Genomic DNA, 17943 nt, shown 5'->3' on the forward strand with positions numbered 1-17943 from the left:
CACTCCCTCCACCCTTGGAGGTCAGCGCCTTCTCTGCCAATCCACACGGGGTCAGAGAACTGCCTAGGGTGCTTGCCCAGGGTCCCATAGTCAGCCTGTGTGCCCGAAATGGGTCGGACCCAAGGGTTCCTTATGTTTTTACCCCGATGCCTCTCAGTATTTAGGATTATGCAATACAGTGATCCAGGAGAATCCCAGAGGCCCCTGATGGAAAAGCGGAGCCACCTCCAGAGAGGCAACTGATGGAGTCTGAACGCCAATGGAAGCAGACTGTTTTTCACTTTGTTTCTTGCTTTTCATTGTTGTTATTATTTTTTTTTGCAACATGGCTAATATGGAAATGTGTTTTGTATGACTTTACATGTATAATTGATATATTGCTTGCCTTCTCAAGTAGTGGGGGAGGGAAAGAATTTAGAACTCTTTTTTAAAATTGCCATAAATAAAAACATGAAAAGAAAAAAATCTTAGGATCAAAGGTTAACATCTGGAAGAGACTTTAAAGGCCATTTTGTCCTTTTACAGATGAGAAAATGAAGAAAGTCCAATGAAGTTAAATGACTTATCCAAAGGCACATATGGGTCAGAGACAGAATTTGAACCCAGGGCCTCTAGCAGGGAGAATCACTGAATTTCGAGCCAGAGAACCCGGGTTTGAATTCTCATTGCATGTTTGATCTTGGGTGACTCAGTTTATTTATTTGTGCCTTAGTTGCCTCATCTGTAAAATGAACTGGAAAAGGAAATGGCAAACCACTCTAGTATCTTTGTCAAGAAAACCCCAAAATGGGGCCATGAAGAGTTGAACTGAAACCACTAGACCTTTTGAAGTTTATAGTCTAGTGGTCAATAGTGTAGTAGCTGCACAAGTAACTATAATAGGCTATCGATCAATCAATATGCATTAATCACCTACTATGTGCTGGGCACAGTGCTAAATGCTGGGGATACAAAAAGAGACAAGACAATGCCTATCCTCAAGAAGCTTACTGATGTTTAAGCCCAAAGATGAAAGGTCACTACCTGGAGCAATAAGAAAATTTTTGATGCCTACCAAGACTTAACTTAAGTCTTGAGATTTCTATAAACCTAACCATAAGCAATATTCACTGAAATAAAGGGAGGCCTAAATAATTAGAGAAAGTCAATGTTTATGACCTGGCCATACTATCCAAATTAATCTTTGGGCTGAATGCTATGCTAATCACTTTAACCACATTTTACATAATTATGACTTTGAATACTTTGAATTTGAATACACAGGCTGCTTCTGAGGAATCATCATGAACATCAATGGGGTCTCAGACTGTACCAAATGGATCAATAGCTTCTTTTAAAGCTCAGCTCAGATGCTGCCTCCTCCACAAGGCCTTTCCTAATCCCCCAGCTGCTAATATAATCAATTGCCTTGGTTTTACTTAGCATATATCTATATCTATCTATCTATACACATATACATATACATACATACATGCACACACACACACACACACACACACACACACACATATATATACATGTACATATTTTCTCACCTGGAATGTAAGGTCACCCCAGGCAGGGACTGTTTCTGACACTGTTCTTGGTATATAATATAAATGCTTGTTGATGCATTGATTGGTTGACTGATATTTTATACAATAAGACAAAATACTATATGTGGAAGAACAAAAAATGGTACTTAAATATTGAGGGAAATAGCAAGGGAATGTATGAAAGAAGGTTTAACATGATCAGATCTCAAATTATTTTATAAAGCAATAATTACTTTTTAAATTAGGGCAAAAATAAAAGAGTTGTTCAGTGAAACAGATTAGATAAGCAAGGCATAGAAAGAAACCCATATAGCATTCCATTCTCAAAGTTTCATAAGAAGGTGGTATTCTATTTGGACTGTAAAGAATGGATAAACATTTAACAGAGGGGAAGAAAGGGGAGAACCAAGTGACTTCAGGAACAGTGTAAGCAAAGACAAGGAGGCTAGAACCCAAGGTCCATATCAGGAACTATAGTTCAGGTTGGAATATAAAGTACATGGAGAGGAGTGGAGAGAAGCATGAGATATAAAGGGCAAAAAGATTTGGGTGGCACCACATTGCAAAGGACCTCAGAGAATACTAAACTAAGAAGTTTGAACTTGACTCACTGGGCCACTGGGAGACATTGAAGGATTTCGGGCAATGGAATGTCATTGCCAGATCTTTGCATAAGGAAGATTAAGTATTGGGTAGTGGAAAGATGAGAAGAAAGTTAGGGGGAAGAGGCTAATTCAGTTTTTAGTTGTGAGGTTTTTGTTTAAGAATAATAAGGATCATTAGGGAAGAATGTTGCATATATTGTCAGAAGTGGGTTATTGTATCCCCTGTTTTTGTGTAGCTCTTTTTCTTTGTTACAAGGGAAGCTTGGCTTGTGTGGCAGGGAGGGGACTATTTCCAGAAATGTTGGGGACATAAAAACAAAACCGATTTTTAAAAAAGAATGATGAGTCCCAAGAGGAAGCATGAAAGAAGATGAGGAAGGGGAAAATTAAAAAGGAAGGAGAAGTGGAGAAGTTAGAAAAGTAGGGAAAGTAAGTCAGGAGAAATAGATGTAGAGGGAGGGGTAACTGTTTGGTCTTAGGAGAAATTAACCAAATATACGAGATTCTTCTTGCCTAGGCAAACTCCTCTATATGCATAAGGGATCCCCTTCCATCCAGTCTTTTCCAGCCGATTGCCTCCTCCATCATCCTTACTCTCTCACTAATTTTTAATCTCTCTCTGTAGAAGCTGCTTCTTTCCTGCCTACTAAAATGCCCATGTCTCCCTCATCCTCAAAAAACCCCAAAACAAACCAAAAAAGCAAAAAGCAAAACCCCAAACCTTTCTTGATCCATCCATCCCCACTGGATTTTGGTCCCTTATCTCTCTTCCCTTTTGTGGCTAAACATCTTGAGAAGAGCATCTATAGTATGTTTTTCCACTTCCTTTTCTCTAACTTTCTTAACTCTACAGTATGGCTTTATTCAACTGAGACTGCACTCCTTCCAAACTCACCAAATGTCTTTCAATTGACAAATCTGATGGCCTTTTCTCAATTCTCATCCTTCTTGACCTCTTGTCAGCCTTTGACAATATCAATCACCCTTTCCTATTTGATATGGTTTTCTCTCTAGGTTTTTGTGACACTACTTTTTTCCTGGTTTTCCCCCTATCTATTTGACTACTCCTCAGTCCCCTTTGCTGGATCTGCATCCAGGTCATGCCCATTATCCCTGGATGCCCCACAGGGCAATGTCCTAGGCCCTCTTCTCTTCTCCTTCTATACTATTTCACTTGGTGATCTCATCAGCTCCCATAGATTCAATTATTGTCTCCATGCTGATAATTTTCAGATCTGTTTATCCAATCCAAAACTCTGTTTGCTTTCAGTCTTTCATTTCTAACTGCCTATTGAACATTTCTGAACTGGATATCCTATAGACATTTTAAACTCAACATGTCCAAAACTGAATTAATTATCTTTCTCCCCTGCCCAAATCTTCTCCTTTTCTTAACTTCCCTCTTATGGTTGAGGGTCCACTATCCTCTCAGTCACCCAGGCTTGCAATCTAAGCATCATCCTCATCTCCTCATTCTCTCACATCCTCCCCCCCCCCCCGCCCCCCATCCAATCTGTTTTGCCTTTGTAAGATCTCTCCTCTAACAGTACCACCGCCCTGTTCTAGGTCCTCATCACCTTGCACATGGACTGACAAAGTCTGATGGTTGGTCTGCTTGCCACAAGTCTCTCCCTATTCCAGTTCATCTTCTCCCCAGCCTTCAAAGTGATCTTCCTAAATAAAGCACAGTTCTGTGTTTTCCCCTACTCCCCAATTCACCTCCAGGGTCACACATCAAATTAACTGTTGTTCGAAACCCTTCATAAACTGTCCACACTTACCTTTCGAGTCTTTTTACACCTCACACCCTTTATCCCTCATGAACTCTGAGATCCAAAGGACACTGACTTCTTTGTTCTTCCTGAAACAAGACCCTCCATTTCCCATCTCCAGACATTTTCACTGACTGTCTCCTGTGGGATCTGCCCCTCACCCCCATGCCTGCAATGCTGTCCCTCTTTCTCTATCTCTCTTGGCTTCCCTGACTTCCTTCAAATCCTAAGTAAAATCCCACCTTCTACAGAAGGCCTTTCCTGATCCCCTTCCCTCTGATGATTGTCACCAATTTATCCTGTATAGATCTGGTTTGTCAATAGTTGTTAACATGTTGTCTCCCCCATTAAACTGTGAACTCCTTGAGAGCAGGGCTATCTTTTTATCTTTTTTTGGGGGGGGTATTCCCAGAGCTTAGCACATAGGAGGCACTTAATAAATATTTATTGACTGACCATTCATTTATTTATGGAATAATAGGATCATAAGTCCCTGCAGGAGATTCCTCCTTTGACTGCCTTATCATGGTATGAAGATGAACCTGGACCCTCAGTGGTTCAGATGATGCTGGTGATGCTACATTTAATTTATAACATCATTCCTGTTGACTAGTGGTACACATTGTTTTCATCTTTTGAACAGATGGAGTTTTAGACATAAAGAAAGCTCTTCCTACCTCCACAATGTCCCTCTCCCCTCCTACACCCCATGCCCACCTTCCACATTGTCCCTTATGCATAGATGTGATCATGTTGCTTCTTTTACTCAGAAATCTGTAGTGGATTTGCCCTGTTGCCTACCAGATAAAGTTCAGATTTCTTAGCCCGGTGTTCAAGGCTATCCACAATGGACTGCTATCCTGTCCTTCCAGGCTTATCCTTTCCTCCCGACCACCATGCTCCAACTCCATTGGCCTCCTCATACTTTGCTGGCTCTGGTACTTTGCTCATGTGCCTGAGATGTCTTCCCTTCTTTTCTTTGCCTGCTAGATTTCTATTCATCATCGAAAACCCAGCCTAATTGCAATATTTTCCTTGATCTCCAGCCATCCCTACCTCCTCTCCCGCTGCCAGCCAATAATCACCATTTTCTCAGAGGAAGTAGCAGGAATACTGGACTCATGAAGACCATAGTTGAAACTCCACCACTCACAGTTAACCACCTATGTGACCACTGGCAATTCACCTAACCTTTCAGCCTCAGTATCCTCATCTGTGAAATAGGAATAATAATACCTGTAGGTTATGAGGATCAAATGAGATAATGTATCTAAAACCTTTTTCAAACCTTAAAGTGTTATATAAATATCAGCTATGGTTATTTGTTCCTCTCTAATGAATATAGCATGTAATGTATATCTTATACATCTGTGCTTATATCATATCCCCTAGTAGTCTATAAATTAGATGAAGGCAGGAACCCTGTCTTAAATGAGCTTTGTGTCTTCCCCAGCACCTAACACAGTGTTCTGTATACAATAGGTACTCAATTAATGCGTATTGAGTTAAATTATTCCTCTATTCTAGGTTCCTTCCTACTTAATCCTCATCCTGGGCCCTTTCATAATACTTTGCTTGCCCATCTCTGATTCATTTATGTATTATAATTATTGGTGCATGTGTCATTTATGCATACAGGACTCTATAAGTAGCACCAGGGCAGGAACTGTGCCTTAATAAAACTTTGCACTTCCTCTGGACCTATCAGGGCAGTTTTGCACATAGTAGGTACTTAACAAGTGTGTGATAAATTGAATGGAATAATGATTATGTAACTTGGGGGGAGGCAAGGAGTGTCAAAATCCCCTGGAGAGGGGGTCAATTCACTGCTAGGGTACTTTAAAAAATCCACAATGTCCAGAACATTAAAGATGAACCACAACCACCTGCCACCATTGAGTGGAGCCACTGGATGGATGTCTCTCTTCCCCAACTCAAGCTTTGTTGCCCTGTTGCCCAGTTCCCACCGGGCAGAAAGCACCCACTGTTAGATAAATGCCAGCCCCCACATCCCTCCGTCTGTTGTTTGTCTTGCTACTTTGGCAGACTCTAAGAACTACCTGGCCTTGCTAATCACTATGACTTCACTGTGAACACAAGCCCTTATTTATGTGTTAGCTCCCTCAATCAAAGTGGACAAGGATTGTCTCCATTTTCTCTTTGTACCCCCGTTGCTTAGAACTGTCCTTAATGAATAATTTCCCAACCCACTCCATTCCATCAAGGAAGGTGACAGTCCCATTGTTCTTTGCCCAGGTCACATCATATCCCATCCATTGCATTCACTTTTGGGTACAACATTTTAGGAAGGGCATTGACAAAATGGAAAGCATCCAGAAAAGGATGACTAGTATGGTGAAGGGCTCAAAAAACATAATAGGTAACATATATACATGTGCACGCATATACATATATGTAACATATATGCATGTGTGTGCATGGGTTTACAAACCTATATCTTTAAGGTTTTCAAAACATTATCTACATTTACATTTTGAGATACGTGTCAAAACACGTGTATATAGATGCATGTATAAACACGTGCATACATATACAGACATAATTGTATATATAAATATATTAAAAGTTTGATCTTATCCCCATTAGATGCTATTATTATCCTCATTTTACAAACGAAGTAACTGAGGCAAGTAGTGGTTAAGTGATTTCCCTAGGGTCTCATAGCCACTGTGAGCATTTGAATTCAGGTCTTCCTGTTTTCATGTATTCTTTGCCACCCTGCCCCCCCCCTCCCCCGTGCCCCAGTATTCTAACTCCTTATGAAGGAACTAGGAATATTTTGTCAAGACTCAGGGGTGGGGTGTCATTATCACTGCCCTCAGGTATTTGAAGGGCCTTCATGCAGAAGAGAATTAGGCTCACATTGTTTGACTTCAGATAACAGAACTAGGAATAGTGGGGGCAATGTATGTATGCATGTGTGTACATGTATGTGTGGATACGTGTGTTTATGTGTGCATGTGTGTATATGCATGTGTGTCTTGGGGCTTCCTAGAAGGAAAACATTTCTTATTAATTAGGAAATTCCTATTAATTAGGGCTGTACAGAAGTGGAATGGGACACCCTAGGAATGCTCTTTCTCTGGAGGTTTTCAAGGGGAGGTTGGATAACTCCTTGTCTGAGACTTCTCTCATTTAGGTACGAATTGGACTAGATGATGTTTGAGATCCTTCTCTCCACTGAGATTCTGTTATTCTGTGACTTGCCCAAAGCCATAGTTAGTTATTAAAAGAGCCAAGTCCAGGACTAAAGCCTCCTTGGCTGGGCATTTTCCTTGAAGAACTCTCCCATGAATTTCTAAATTGCTTTCTCAAATGAAGTAAGATATTTGAATGAATCAACAGTGCTTTGCATTTTGAATTTTAAAATGGAGAGAAATACAGAAGACCTAGAAAATATAGCATGTACCCTCCCTCCCACATGGTACTATGACAACATGCGTCTAGGTGTTTCCAAGGGAACTGTAGGTGCTGATTGGTTGTTGTTGTTGGTTTTTTGGTTTGGGTTTTTTGGTTTGTTTGTTTGTTTTTGGTGGGGCAATGAGGGTTATGTGACTTGCCCAGGGTCACACAGCTAGTAAGTGTCAAGTGTCTGAGGCTGGATTTGAACTCGGGTCCTCCTGAATCCAGGGCCAGTGCTTTATTCACTGTGCCACCTAGCTGCCCCTGCTGATAAAGTCCACTGGGCTTATAAAAAAAGAATGTTGAAAACTGTCTTTACAGGTAATTGGGGAAAAATAAAAATACTATTTACAAAAAATAGAGAGATATTAGAATGGCCAAGGGTTTTTTTGGGGGGGAAGAGCCCACTGGGCAAAAAAATATACACATATATATTCAAAGATGCATAAATGTAGATGCAACTATATAGATGCAAAGATATGATCTATAATCTTGTATGTGTATGCATACACACATACACACATACATGTATATATTCAAAGATGCATAAATATATACATACATGCAACTATATCTATGCAAATATAAGCTATACATCATTTATGCATATACACATACATGCATGCATAGATACACACATATACCTAGATGCATAGTATGCATAAACTTAGGGGAGTTCTTAGATCCTGTCAACCCATTTGTAACCAACATTAAGAGTTACATCAGTGAATAATTATAGAAAACATAAAATGTGTACTTGTACTTTAGGGCATGCAAAACACATACTCCTAGGGGCAGCTAGATGGCGCAGTGGATAGAGCACCGGCCCTGGATTCAGGAGGACCTGAGTTCAAATCCGGTCTCAGACACTTAACACTTAGTAGCTGTGTGACCCTGGGCAAGTCACTTAACCCCAATTGCCTCACTAAAAAAAAAAAAAAAATTTTTTTTAAAACCCCACATACTCCTGACCTCTAAGAGGTTAGGATCTAAAGAATGTGAGACTTTCTAGCCATGATCATTTTTCTAAAGTGTTCCTCAGGAAGCCCTTTATATAGCAATTTTACCATCTGCTAATATTGTTGGGTCAAGCTAGACGGGGCAAGACCACAAGTGGCTATTTTTTTTTCTTCTAGGAGATTTCTGTAATCATGACACATGGCACATGGATTAGAGTATTGGACTTGGAGTCAGAAAGACCTGAGTTCAAATTCCACTTCAGCCACTTGCTAGTTTTGTGACACTGTGTACTTAACCTCTATCTGCCTCAGTTTCCTCATCTGTAAAGTGGGAACAATAATAGCAACAATCTCCCAAGGTTATTGTGAAGATAAAATGAGATGATATTTGTAAAAGTGCTTTGCACTATTAAAATGCTAGTTGTTTAATTACAATTACTATTATTGTTAGTTCTACTACAATGTTCCATGGCCCCCGTCACTCACCCTACAAAGTATAAACTTGTGATCCTGGCATTTTGAGCCCCAGTGCCAATCTGTCCCTATAGCCTCCCCTTCGTGGGAGGCAGTTTTGTAGAAAGAGTGCTGGATTTGCCATCTGAGGCATCAAAGGCAGACTATGCTTATTACCATCTGTGGGACCCTTGGGAAAACCACTTCCCTTTTCTAGGATGAAATTTACTCCCCCGTAAAATGATGATGTTGGACTAGATGACTTCTGGGGTCTCTTCTAGCTCAAATTCCTATTATTAGCCCAAAAGCAAAGGGAAGGGGAAGATCAAGAAAAGAGAGCAGTATCTCAGCTCATGGAGCCCCAGGAAGTGTCAACTTTAAGCTGTTTCCTACTGGAGCTATTTTCCCAGAATCAGGATGCTTTCTTCTACTGCAGTCTACCACCCCAGCCCCTAACTTTTTTTTTTTTCTGTGAAAATTGTTTGCAAGTCACTTTCTGCTTTAAACCAGTCAAGGTTTTCCAGGCAATACTGAATGACTACTTCTTCTCTTCCCACATCCCCACCCCATCCCTTTCCAGGCAGACTCAAGACTTAACACCTCATTCCGGGGAATAAAGAAGTCGGAAAAGCATTGGAAAGGGGAAAAAAATGAGGACAGTTTTTGTTTTGTTTTGTTTTGTTCTGTTTTCTTTTGTGTTTAGGTGCTTTGGAGGGACCTTTGACTGCCCAGCCCAACCTCCTCAGCCTCTTTCCATTATTTAGTAACAGTTTTCCCTCCAAAATAATAACATGCATTTCTACAATAATGCAAGGTTTACAAAACACTTTATCCACAACAACTCTGTAAAGGACATAGTATAAACATAACTATACCTGTTTTATAGATGAGGAAACAGGGGTTCAGATAAGTTAAGTGACTTAATCTCACAAAGGGAAGGAACTGCTAGTTAGAGGGAGTCGTGTGGCATGGTGATCCAGGTGTCGGACTAGGAAGGCCTGGGTTCAAATGCTGCCTCTCCTACCTATATGACCATGGGCAAACCTCTTCACTCAAGTGGATCTCAGTTTAGGATACGATAACATTATCACAACATCACAAGTGTTTTGTAAACTATAAAAATGCTCTGTTGGGGGCATCTAGGTGGTGCGGTAGATAAAGCACTGACCCTGGATTCAGGAGGACCTGAATTCAAATCCTGCCTCAGACACTTGACACTTATTACCTGTGTGACCCTGGGCAAGTCACTTAACCCTCATTGTCCCGCACCCCCCCCCCCCCAAAAAAAAAAACCAAACCAAAAAACAACAACAACAAATTATCTGTAGCTGTTAGTTATTATTTTAATGTAGGGGTTCTTAATCTTGTGTGTGTATGTCCTGGAGACTCCTTTGGAAGTCTGGTGAAGTCCATGGACCCCTTCTCAGAATTATGTTTTTAAATGCTGTTGTTCAGTTGTTTCAGTTGAATATGACTCTTTTGTAAACCCATTTGGGTTTTTTTTTTTTCGGCCAGGATATTGGAGTGGTTTTTCCTTTCTTTTTCCAAGTAATTTTACAGGTGAGGAAACTGAGGCAAACAGAGTTAAGTGACTTGCCCAGGGTCTCACAGCTGGCAAGTATATGAAGCCAGAATTGAACTCAAGGAGATGAGTCTTCAGGCAGCTAGTTGGTGCAGAGGATAGAACACTGGACTTGGAATTAGGAAGACTCATCTTTCTAAGTTGAAATCCAGCCTCAGATATTTACTAACTGTGAGATCCTGGGCAAGTCAGTTAACCTACTTGCCTTAGTTTCCACATGTATAAAAATTTGGAGAAGGAAATGGCAAACCACTCCAGTATCGTTTCCAAGAAAATCCAAATGGGCTCATGAAAAGTCAGGACACGACTGAAATGACTCAACAACAACAAAGATGAGTCTTCCTGATTCTAGGCCACGTACTCTATCTACTGTGCCACTTAGCTGCCCAGTGTTTTTAAATGCATAAAGTAAAATACCAAGGATTCTGATGGGAACCAATTATATTAAATACAATAATAAAAAAAAATCAATTTTGAAAGTTCACAGACCCCATGCTAAGAGCCCCTGTTTTAATAATGCCTGTTACAGATCTATAGTCACATGAGTCTCTTTGTTCCTTGTGTCTCTGAGACTGAGTTTTACTGTATAGTTCATTCAGATGTTAGCCACAAATTTACTGACTGAATTAACCTCGGAAAGTTTGTAAAACTTGTTCCCAGTGGAGCCTGCAGAACTTCCAAGCATGGAACACCACCTCGTTTTTGCCAAAGCTGGCAAACACATGAGGACAGAATAAACTTTCAAGTAAAACAATGAAAACTTATTATGGTTTTGTGACTTGTACATCAGAGTCCAGAAGGAATCGCCTTATTTTCTGAAAAGAAGCTTAGACAAAAAGAAGAGGGGAAAGGGATGAAGAAGAGATAAATTTTTCTTTCCCTTGATTGAACCAAACTTCTCAATCAAGAATCAACAAAAAGGAATGAAGAGAGGTGACCAGGGCATGGAAGAGAGCACACTAGCTTTGGAATCAGAGGTTGAGTTGTTGAGTCGTTTTTCTTTTTTCTTCTTTTTTCTTCTTTTTTTTTAAATTAATAAAGTATTTTATTTTTTTCCATTACATGTAAAGATAGTTCTCAACCTTTGTTTATACAAGCTTTACAATTTCAGATTTTTCTCCCTCCCTCCCCTCCCTCCCCCCTCCCCTAGACAGCAGGTAATCTGATATAGGTTATATATATATATGTATATATATATATATATATATATACATATACATATATATACACATAATAACATCAATCCTATTTCTATATTAGTCATGTTATAAGAGAAAAAAAATCAGAGCAATGATGGAAAACCTCAAAATAGAAAAAAAAACAACAGCACCAAAAACAAAAGAAATAGTATGGTTCATTTAGCATCTATACTCCGCAGTTCTTTTTTATTGAGTTGTTTTTCAATCATCTCTGATTCTCCATGACCCCATGTGGGATTTTCTTGGCAGAGATACTGGAGTGGTTTGCTATTTCCTTCTTCAGCTCATTTTACAGATGTGGAAACTAAGGCAAACAGGGTTAAGTGACTTGCCCAGGGTCACATAGCTAGTATATATCTGAGACAAGATTTGAACTCAGGTCTTCCTGACTTCAGGCTCAGTGCTCTACCCACTGTGCCTCTTTATTGTTGTTGCTGCTTTTGTTTGTCTTTCATTCTCAAGAGGACTATGATATCAGGAGGTGATGTCATGACTTGCAGTGAACTGGATTTAAGTGAAGAAGGGCTGTGTAAAGTCACCAGGCTCACTCTCTCCTCTGGATCCAGTGACAAGTTATACATCAGGACGACTGCAGATGGCTCTGGGTATTTGAGACAATTGGTGTTAAGTGACTTGCCCAAGGTCACACAGCTAGCTAGTGCTGGATTTAAACTCAGGTCTTCCTCATTTCAGAGCCAGTGCTCTATCTACTTTCCCACCTAGCTGCCCCTTGGAGGCAGAGGACCAGGGTTCAAATTGAAACTCTTCTAATTACTATGGGGGTGGTCTTAAGGGCAGCTAGGTGTCACAGTGGATAGAGCACTAGGCCTGGAGGCAGGAAGACCCGAGTTCAAATCCTGTCTTAGACACTTATTAGTTGTGTGACCCTGGGCAAGTCACTTAACTCTGTTTGTCTTAATTTCCTCATGTGTAAGATGAGCTAGAGAAGGAAATGGCAAACCATTCCAAGTATCTCTGCCAAGAAAACTCCAAAGAGGGTCATGAAGAGTTGGACATGACTAGCCACTTAACCTCCATGGGGTTTCCATTTCTTTATTGGTAAATGAGAATTTTAGACTAGAGGACTTCTTTTTTTTGTGGGGCAATGAGGGTTAAGTGACTCGCCCAGGGTCACACAGCTAGTGTCAAGTGTCTGAGGTTGGATTTGAACTCGGGTTCTCCTGAATCCAGGGCAGGTGCTTTATCCACTGTGCCACCTGGCTGCCCCCTAGAGGACTTCTTTTCATGTTTTTTCCAGCTCTATTAATGGATAGAACTCTGAATCCACAAAAGATGTTGGAAAAGCACTGGGATTCAGGAAACCTGGGTTCTAGTGCTGGCTTTTCTGCTACTGATTAGCTCTGTGACTTTGGGTAGAGCTGTTTCCTTCCATGGTGCCTCAGATTCCCCTTTTCTAGGATGAGAGAACTGAACTAGAATGGAGGGGGGTGGGGGAGCAAACTACTGACAGCTGCTTGTTTTTATGCACCTGTGGACTAAGAAGAGTTTTTATACCTTAAAAATAAAGTTATGATATTTAAAAATGTGAAAGAACCCCACCCCAACATTCTTAGCTCACTAGCCACATAAAAACAGAGGACTGGATTTTGTCCTCTGCCTGTATTTTGCCAAATTCAGGACTAGATGGTCTCTCAGGTCCTTGCAACTCAGATATTCCATAGTTCTATGAATCTGACTTGGTCCGATTTCCTTCCCTATTATGGTCCATTCTGTTCTTCTTGAGATGGCCACTTAAAAAAATAACAACAAATCCCCCAAACTAAACAAATGGGCAAAAATCTAATGTATGGATTCCAAAGTGGACTTTTTTCTTAGTAGTAAAAAGGCAGCTAGTTGGCTCAGTGGGTAGAGTATTAGACTCAAGAATCAGGAAGACCTGAATTTGAATCCTGTCTAATTTGCTAGCTTTGTGACCCTGGGTAAGTTATTTGACCTCTCAGCTTCAGTTTCCTCATCTGTAAAATGGGGATAATAATAGCACCTACTTTCCAGAGTCATTGTAAAGTGCTACATAAATGCTAGTAATAATTATTTTCCCCCTCCTCTTCACCAATACCCTTTCTTCTCAATCAAACTATTTAGCTAATGTTCATTTCTTCCTAAGTGTCCTCACTTTGAGCTGGATGTCCAAAGGTCAGACAAGGCCCAAGGAGGAGAAGATATTTATCTGCTTTATTTAGATTTAGGGATTTTTCTTCATGGCCATTTGAGAAAGGGTACTGTACTCTTTCCTTGTAGGTTTTGCCAGAGACCATCATTCAGTTTGGGAACCACTGTTGAAACCATATTACCCGTTTCATCATGGTTGAGTCCCAACTTGTCTGACAGGCTAAATGGTTATTCATAGGATGTCTTCCCTCTCCCATGGGTCACAGGAGGCTGGTTGTGGTTTGGGGAGGGCCATATGTTAGCGTTCTTTTTTTTACAACATAGGGGAAGGAACCATGACACATGATGTCCTCCTTAACTGTACATTTCGAGCTAAATCTGGGAAATGGAAGTGGAGATAGATAGGATGGAAGTTGACTTCTCTATCTACAAACGATTCATTCAATTGGCAAAGACATTGTTGAATGAATGAAAGAAATCACTTAAGAGGAATACACTTAAACAGCACCTACTATTTGTCAGGCACTGCAGGGTGCTAGGTGTAAGAGATAGAAAGACAAAATTGAAATAATCCTGTCCTCAAGGATCATACATTCTGGAGGGGGGTGGGAGGAACATAACACATACACAGATTAGTAAATGCAAAAATACATACCAAGTTAAATTCTCAAATAAAATTATTTTATTTATTTACTACTCTCTTCTCTTCACAGGGCCTCTTCCCATTCTTGCTAGAGGCAAATTGTCTCTGCAAAAATTTCCTCTCCGGTGAGTTATTTTGTTTGTTTGTTTGTTTGTTTTTTGCAGTCATGTTCATAATAAAAGCAGGCATTTTTTGTTTTGGGGGGTTTTTTTGGTTGGGCAATGAGGGTTAAGAGACTTGCCTAAGGTAACTCAGCTAGTAAGTGTCAAGTGTCTGTGGTCAGATTTGAACTCAGGTCCTCCTGACTCCAGGGCTGGTGCTCTATCCACTGTGCCACCTAGCTGCCCCCTAAAAGCAGACATTTTAAACAAATCACTTAGTTTACAGCAGGTCTGTTCGATATGACACCCCATTTTTTCCTCTATTGCCTTCCTATCTACCTTGAACTGTTACTACCCAATCTGGTTGGATACTTTTCCATAGGTTTTCCTGATTGTATACTCAGTAAAAGATCCTCTTGTCTCCTTCATACAGAGAGGATGCTGAGGCGTTGATGTTGGCCAGGGGAGGGAAGGGTGCTCAAGGCCATCCAGTTTGTCGGGGGCCTGGTTCAAAGAGCTTTCTCTAAGGTGCTGGGGACAAGGCTTTGTCATTTGGGAACAAGATGAAGCATAAGTAGCCACACCCAGGTGGCTGATAGCACTGGGTAGCACCGAATATGACTAATATGGATGCCATATGCACATTCTTTTAATGCGGTTAGGGAGAGAGGAGGAAGCAGTAGAATCTCAGATGGGCAGAGAAGCCCAGAGGTGGTCCTGAGTGTGTCTGGACCCTGACTTATTGGGCCTTTGGAAAAGGGAAGAAGATGTGATTTATATCGTATATCTTCCTTATAACATTCACCCAGCATCGCTGGTAAGGTGGGGCCTTACTGAGAACTCAGAAGCCATCAGATCCAGGCCCCTTATCTTACAGATAAGGAAACTGAGGCCAAGAGATGCATCGATGTTTCCTTGGGTTACATAGGCATTGTTGGAGGTGGAATTTGAACCTAAGTCTTCTGACTCCACCATGAATCCTCTTTCCACTCTATGAAGGGGCCTGGTGCAGGTCATGACATGTTCTCTCCTCACCTACCAACCACCTTCCTTTTTTTTTTTTGGTGAGGCAATGAGGGTTAAGTGACTTGCCCAGGGTCACACAGCTAGTAAGTGTCAAGTGTCTGAGGCCATATTTGAACTCAGGTCCTCCTGAATCCAAGGCTGGTGCTTTATCCACTGAGCCACCTAGCTGCCCCTTATAAGTAATTCTTTTTTTTTTTTTTTTGGTGAGGCAATTGGTATTAAGTGACTTGCCCAGGGTCACACAGCTAGTAAGTGTCAAGGGTCTGAGGCCGGATTTGAACTCAGGTCCACCTGAATCTAGGGCCGGTGCTCTATCCACTGTACCACCTAGCTGCCTTGCCACCTTCCACTTTTATTCAGGAAAAATCAGGTTCAGATAATCATCAATGGCAGCCTCAAAGGGGAAAAGAAATGAGAAAGGGGCCATCTTAGGTGTGAGTTCCTTGAGAGTAAGGTTCTTTCTTTTTTTGGTTTCATGTCTCTGGCACCCAAGACAGTGCCAGAGACAGCAGCTGCTTAAGACACATTTGTGGAACTGGAGTAAATGGAACTGAATGCATAGAAAGATGAGTAACCCTACCCCTTTGCCTTGGAAAGGTACAGAAGTTGATGGGAGACAGATGTAAATATGAGACTCAGTTATCTTACCAGCTTATCAGAAAACAAACTCTTCCCCAAGTTCAGTCGAGTCTGACTTTTTGTGACCCCATTTAGGGGTTTCTTGGCAAAGATTCTGCAGTGGTTTGCCATGTCCTTCTCCAGCTCATTCTACAGGTGAGGAAACTGAGGCAAACAGAGTGAAGTGACTTGCCCAGGATCACACAGCTAGTATATGAGGCTGGATTTAAACTCCAGGCCCAGGACTCTACCCACTGTGCCACCTTGCTGCCTACATTATAGCCCAGCCACCAGCAACCTTGCCTGTCCCAGCCTAGATTTGTTGATCAGGGAAAAAGAGAGCCGAAACTCCTGCTAAAAGTAAATTTTCTAGGTGAGCCAGAAATCCCTGAATCTTACCCTACTTCTCTCCCACATTTCCACTAATAATAAGGAGTTAGATTCTCTCAATCCCAGGTGCAGCGTTTTGGGTTTGCTGGACACTGAACAGCAGAGTTCCCTGGTTTGCCATTCCTGGCTATGCATTTGTACTTAGGGCCTACTGCGCTTTGCAGCCCTTTATGAAGAGGAGAGCACCAGGACTGGAGATTGAGAAACAGAGCATTGAGACTCCGGGCAAATCTGTGCTCTAATCCAAAGAGAGCCCTGCCCCTGTTTTTTAAGGGTAGCATTCTTTTGGATCACCAACAGGAAATACACAGTGTCCCCAAACAATCATGGTTTTCTATTTCTGTTAATTGCACTTTGGTGAAGTTAAGATGTTTCCTTTTATGTTTTCCCCCCCATTTCCCTGCTCCCTAGGCTTCTTCTCCATCCTCAGATCTGACAATGAAATCATACCGCAAGTTGCCCACTCGTGTGACTCATGCCGCTGGTCCTTATGGTGAGGAGGAAGAAGAGGAAGATGAGGGAAACGAACCTGGCTCCTCTGCTGCCAAGAAGACCCTGGCCCTCAGGTGGCAGTGGCTAGGGGCTGCTGTCATTATGGCTGCTGTCCTGTTGGGGGGCACCTTCTGGGCCATCAGTCTGAGGAGACTTCCCACGGAGCCTCCAGGGAAGTGCCTCTCTGTTCCCGAGGCCCAGCGATTTGACTGCTACCCCGAATGGGACACAGTGGTGACCCCAGAGCTCTGCCACATGAGGGGTTGTTGCTTCCTGCAGAGCAGTAGCCGGGGAAGACCACCCTGGTGCTTCTACCCCCCTGATTTCCCCAGCTACACCTTGAGGACACTGAACCGGACTGAACTAGGCTTCCTGGGTGTGCTGACAAGGACGGCGAAGACATACTACCCCCGGGATGTGCTAGACTTGCAGCTGCAGGTGGATTTGGAGACAGATACCCGGCTACACATTAAGGTGGGGGAACTATGGGCTTCTCTGTGTCCTAGCTGAATCATAGATTTAGGGCTAGAAGGCAGCGTGGACTCTCAGTGTAGTTCAGCTCCATCATATTAAAGATTCAGAAACTGAGGCCCACCAGGATTAAATGACTTTCCCAAGGACATACTGGATAGCTAGGTGGAAGACTCATCTTTCTGAGTTAAAATCCGGCCTCAGACACTTACTAGCTATGTGATCCTGGACAAGTCACTTAACCCTGTTTGCCTCAGTTTCCTTATCTGTAAAGTGAGCTGGAGAAGGAAATGGCAAACCACTCCAGTATCTTTGCTGAGAAAATCCCCAGTGAGCTCACAAAGAGTCAGACACAACTGAAATGACTGACCAACAATAATAAAGTTGCACAGGTGGTTAAGCAGCAGAACAAGGATTTGAACCATGGTCCTCTTCACTCCAAGTCCAGTTCTTTCCACTGTGCCACACTGGAATCACTTGGGGCTTTTCTCCAGATCTACTACAGAAATATATTCCTGACTTCAAAATGATAAAGTCTAACTTT

The 17943-nt window shown here is 41.7% G+C and overlaps 1 protein-coding gene across 3 annotated transcripts in view; it reads left to right on the plus strand.

Annotated features, from left to right (window-relative positions):
* The window catches only part of LOC122734404 (lysosomal alpha-glucosidase-like), a 74460-nt gene that overhangs the window by 3369 nt on the left and 53148 nt on the right, over nucleotides 1-17943 (plus strand). For all 3 annotated transcript variants that reach the window (XR_006354061.1, XM_043975217.1, XM_043975226.1), the window contains exons 2-3: nucleotides 14372-14426; nucleotides 16848-17402. Coding sequence is in view for 2 of the 3 variants with exons in the window: in XM_043975217.1 (XP_043831152.1) it covers nucleotides 16875-17402 (528 nt within the window). In the remaining variant the exon portion in view is untranslated. The remainder of the gene's footprint in view (nucleotides 1-14371; nucleotides 14427-16847; nucleotides 17403-17943) is intronic.

This window comes from Dromiciops gliroides, chromosome 1, assembly GCF_019393635.1.
Source record: "Dromiciops gliroides isolate mDroGli1 chromosome 1, mDroGli1.pri, whole genome shotgun sequence".
Classification (NCBI taxonomy): domain Eukaryota; kingdom Metazoa; phylum Chordata; class Mammalia; order Microbiotheria; family Microbiotheriidae; genus Dromiciops; species Dromiciops gliroides.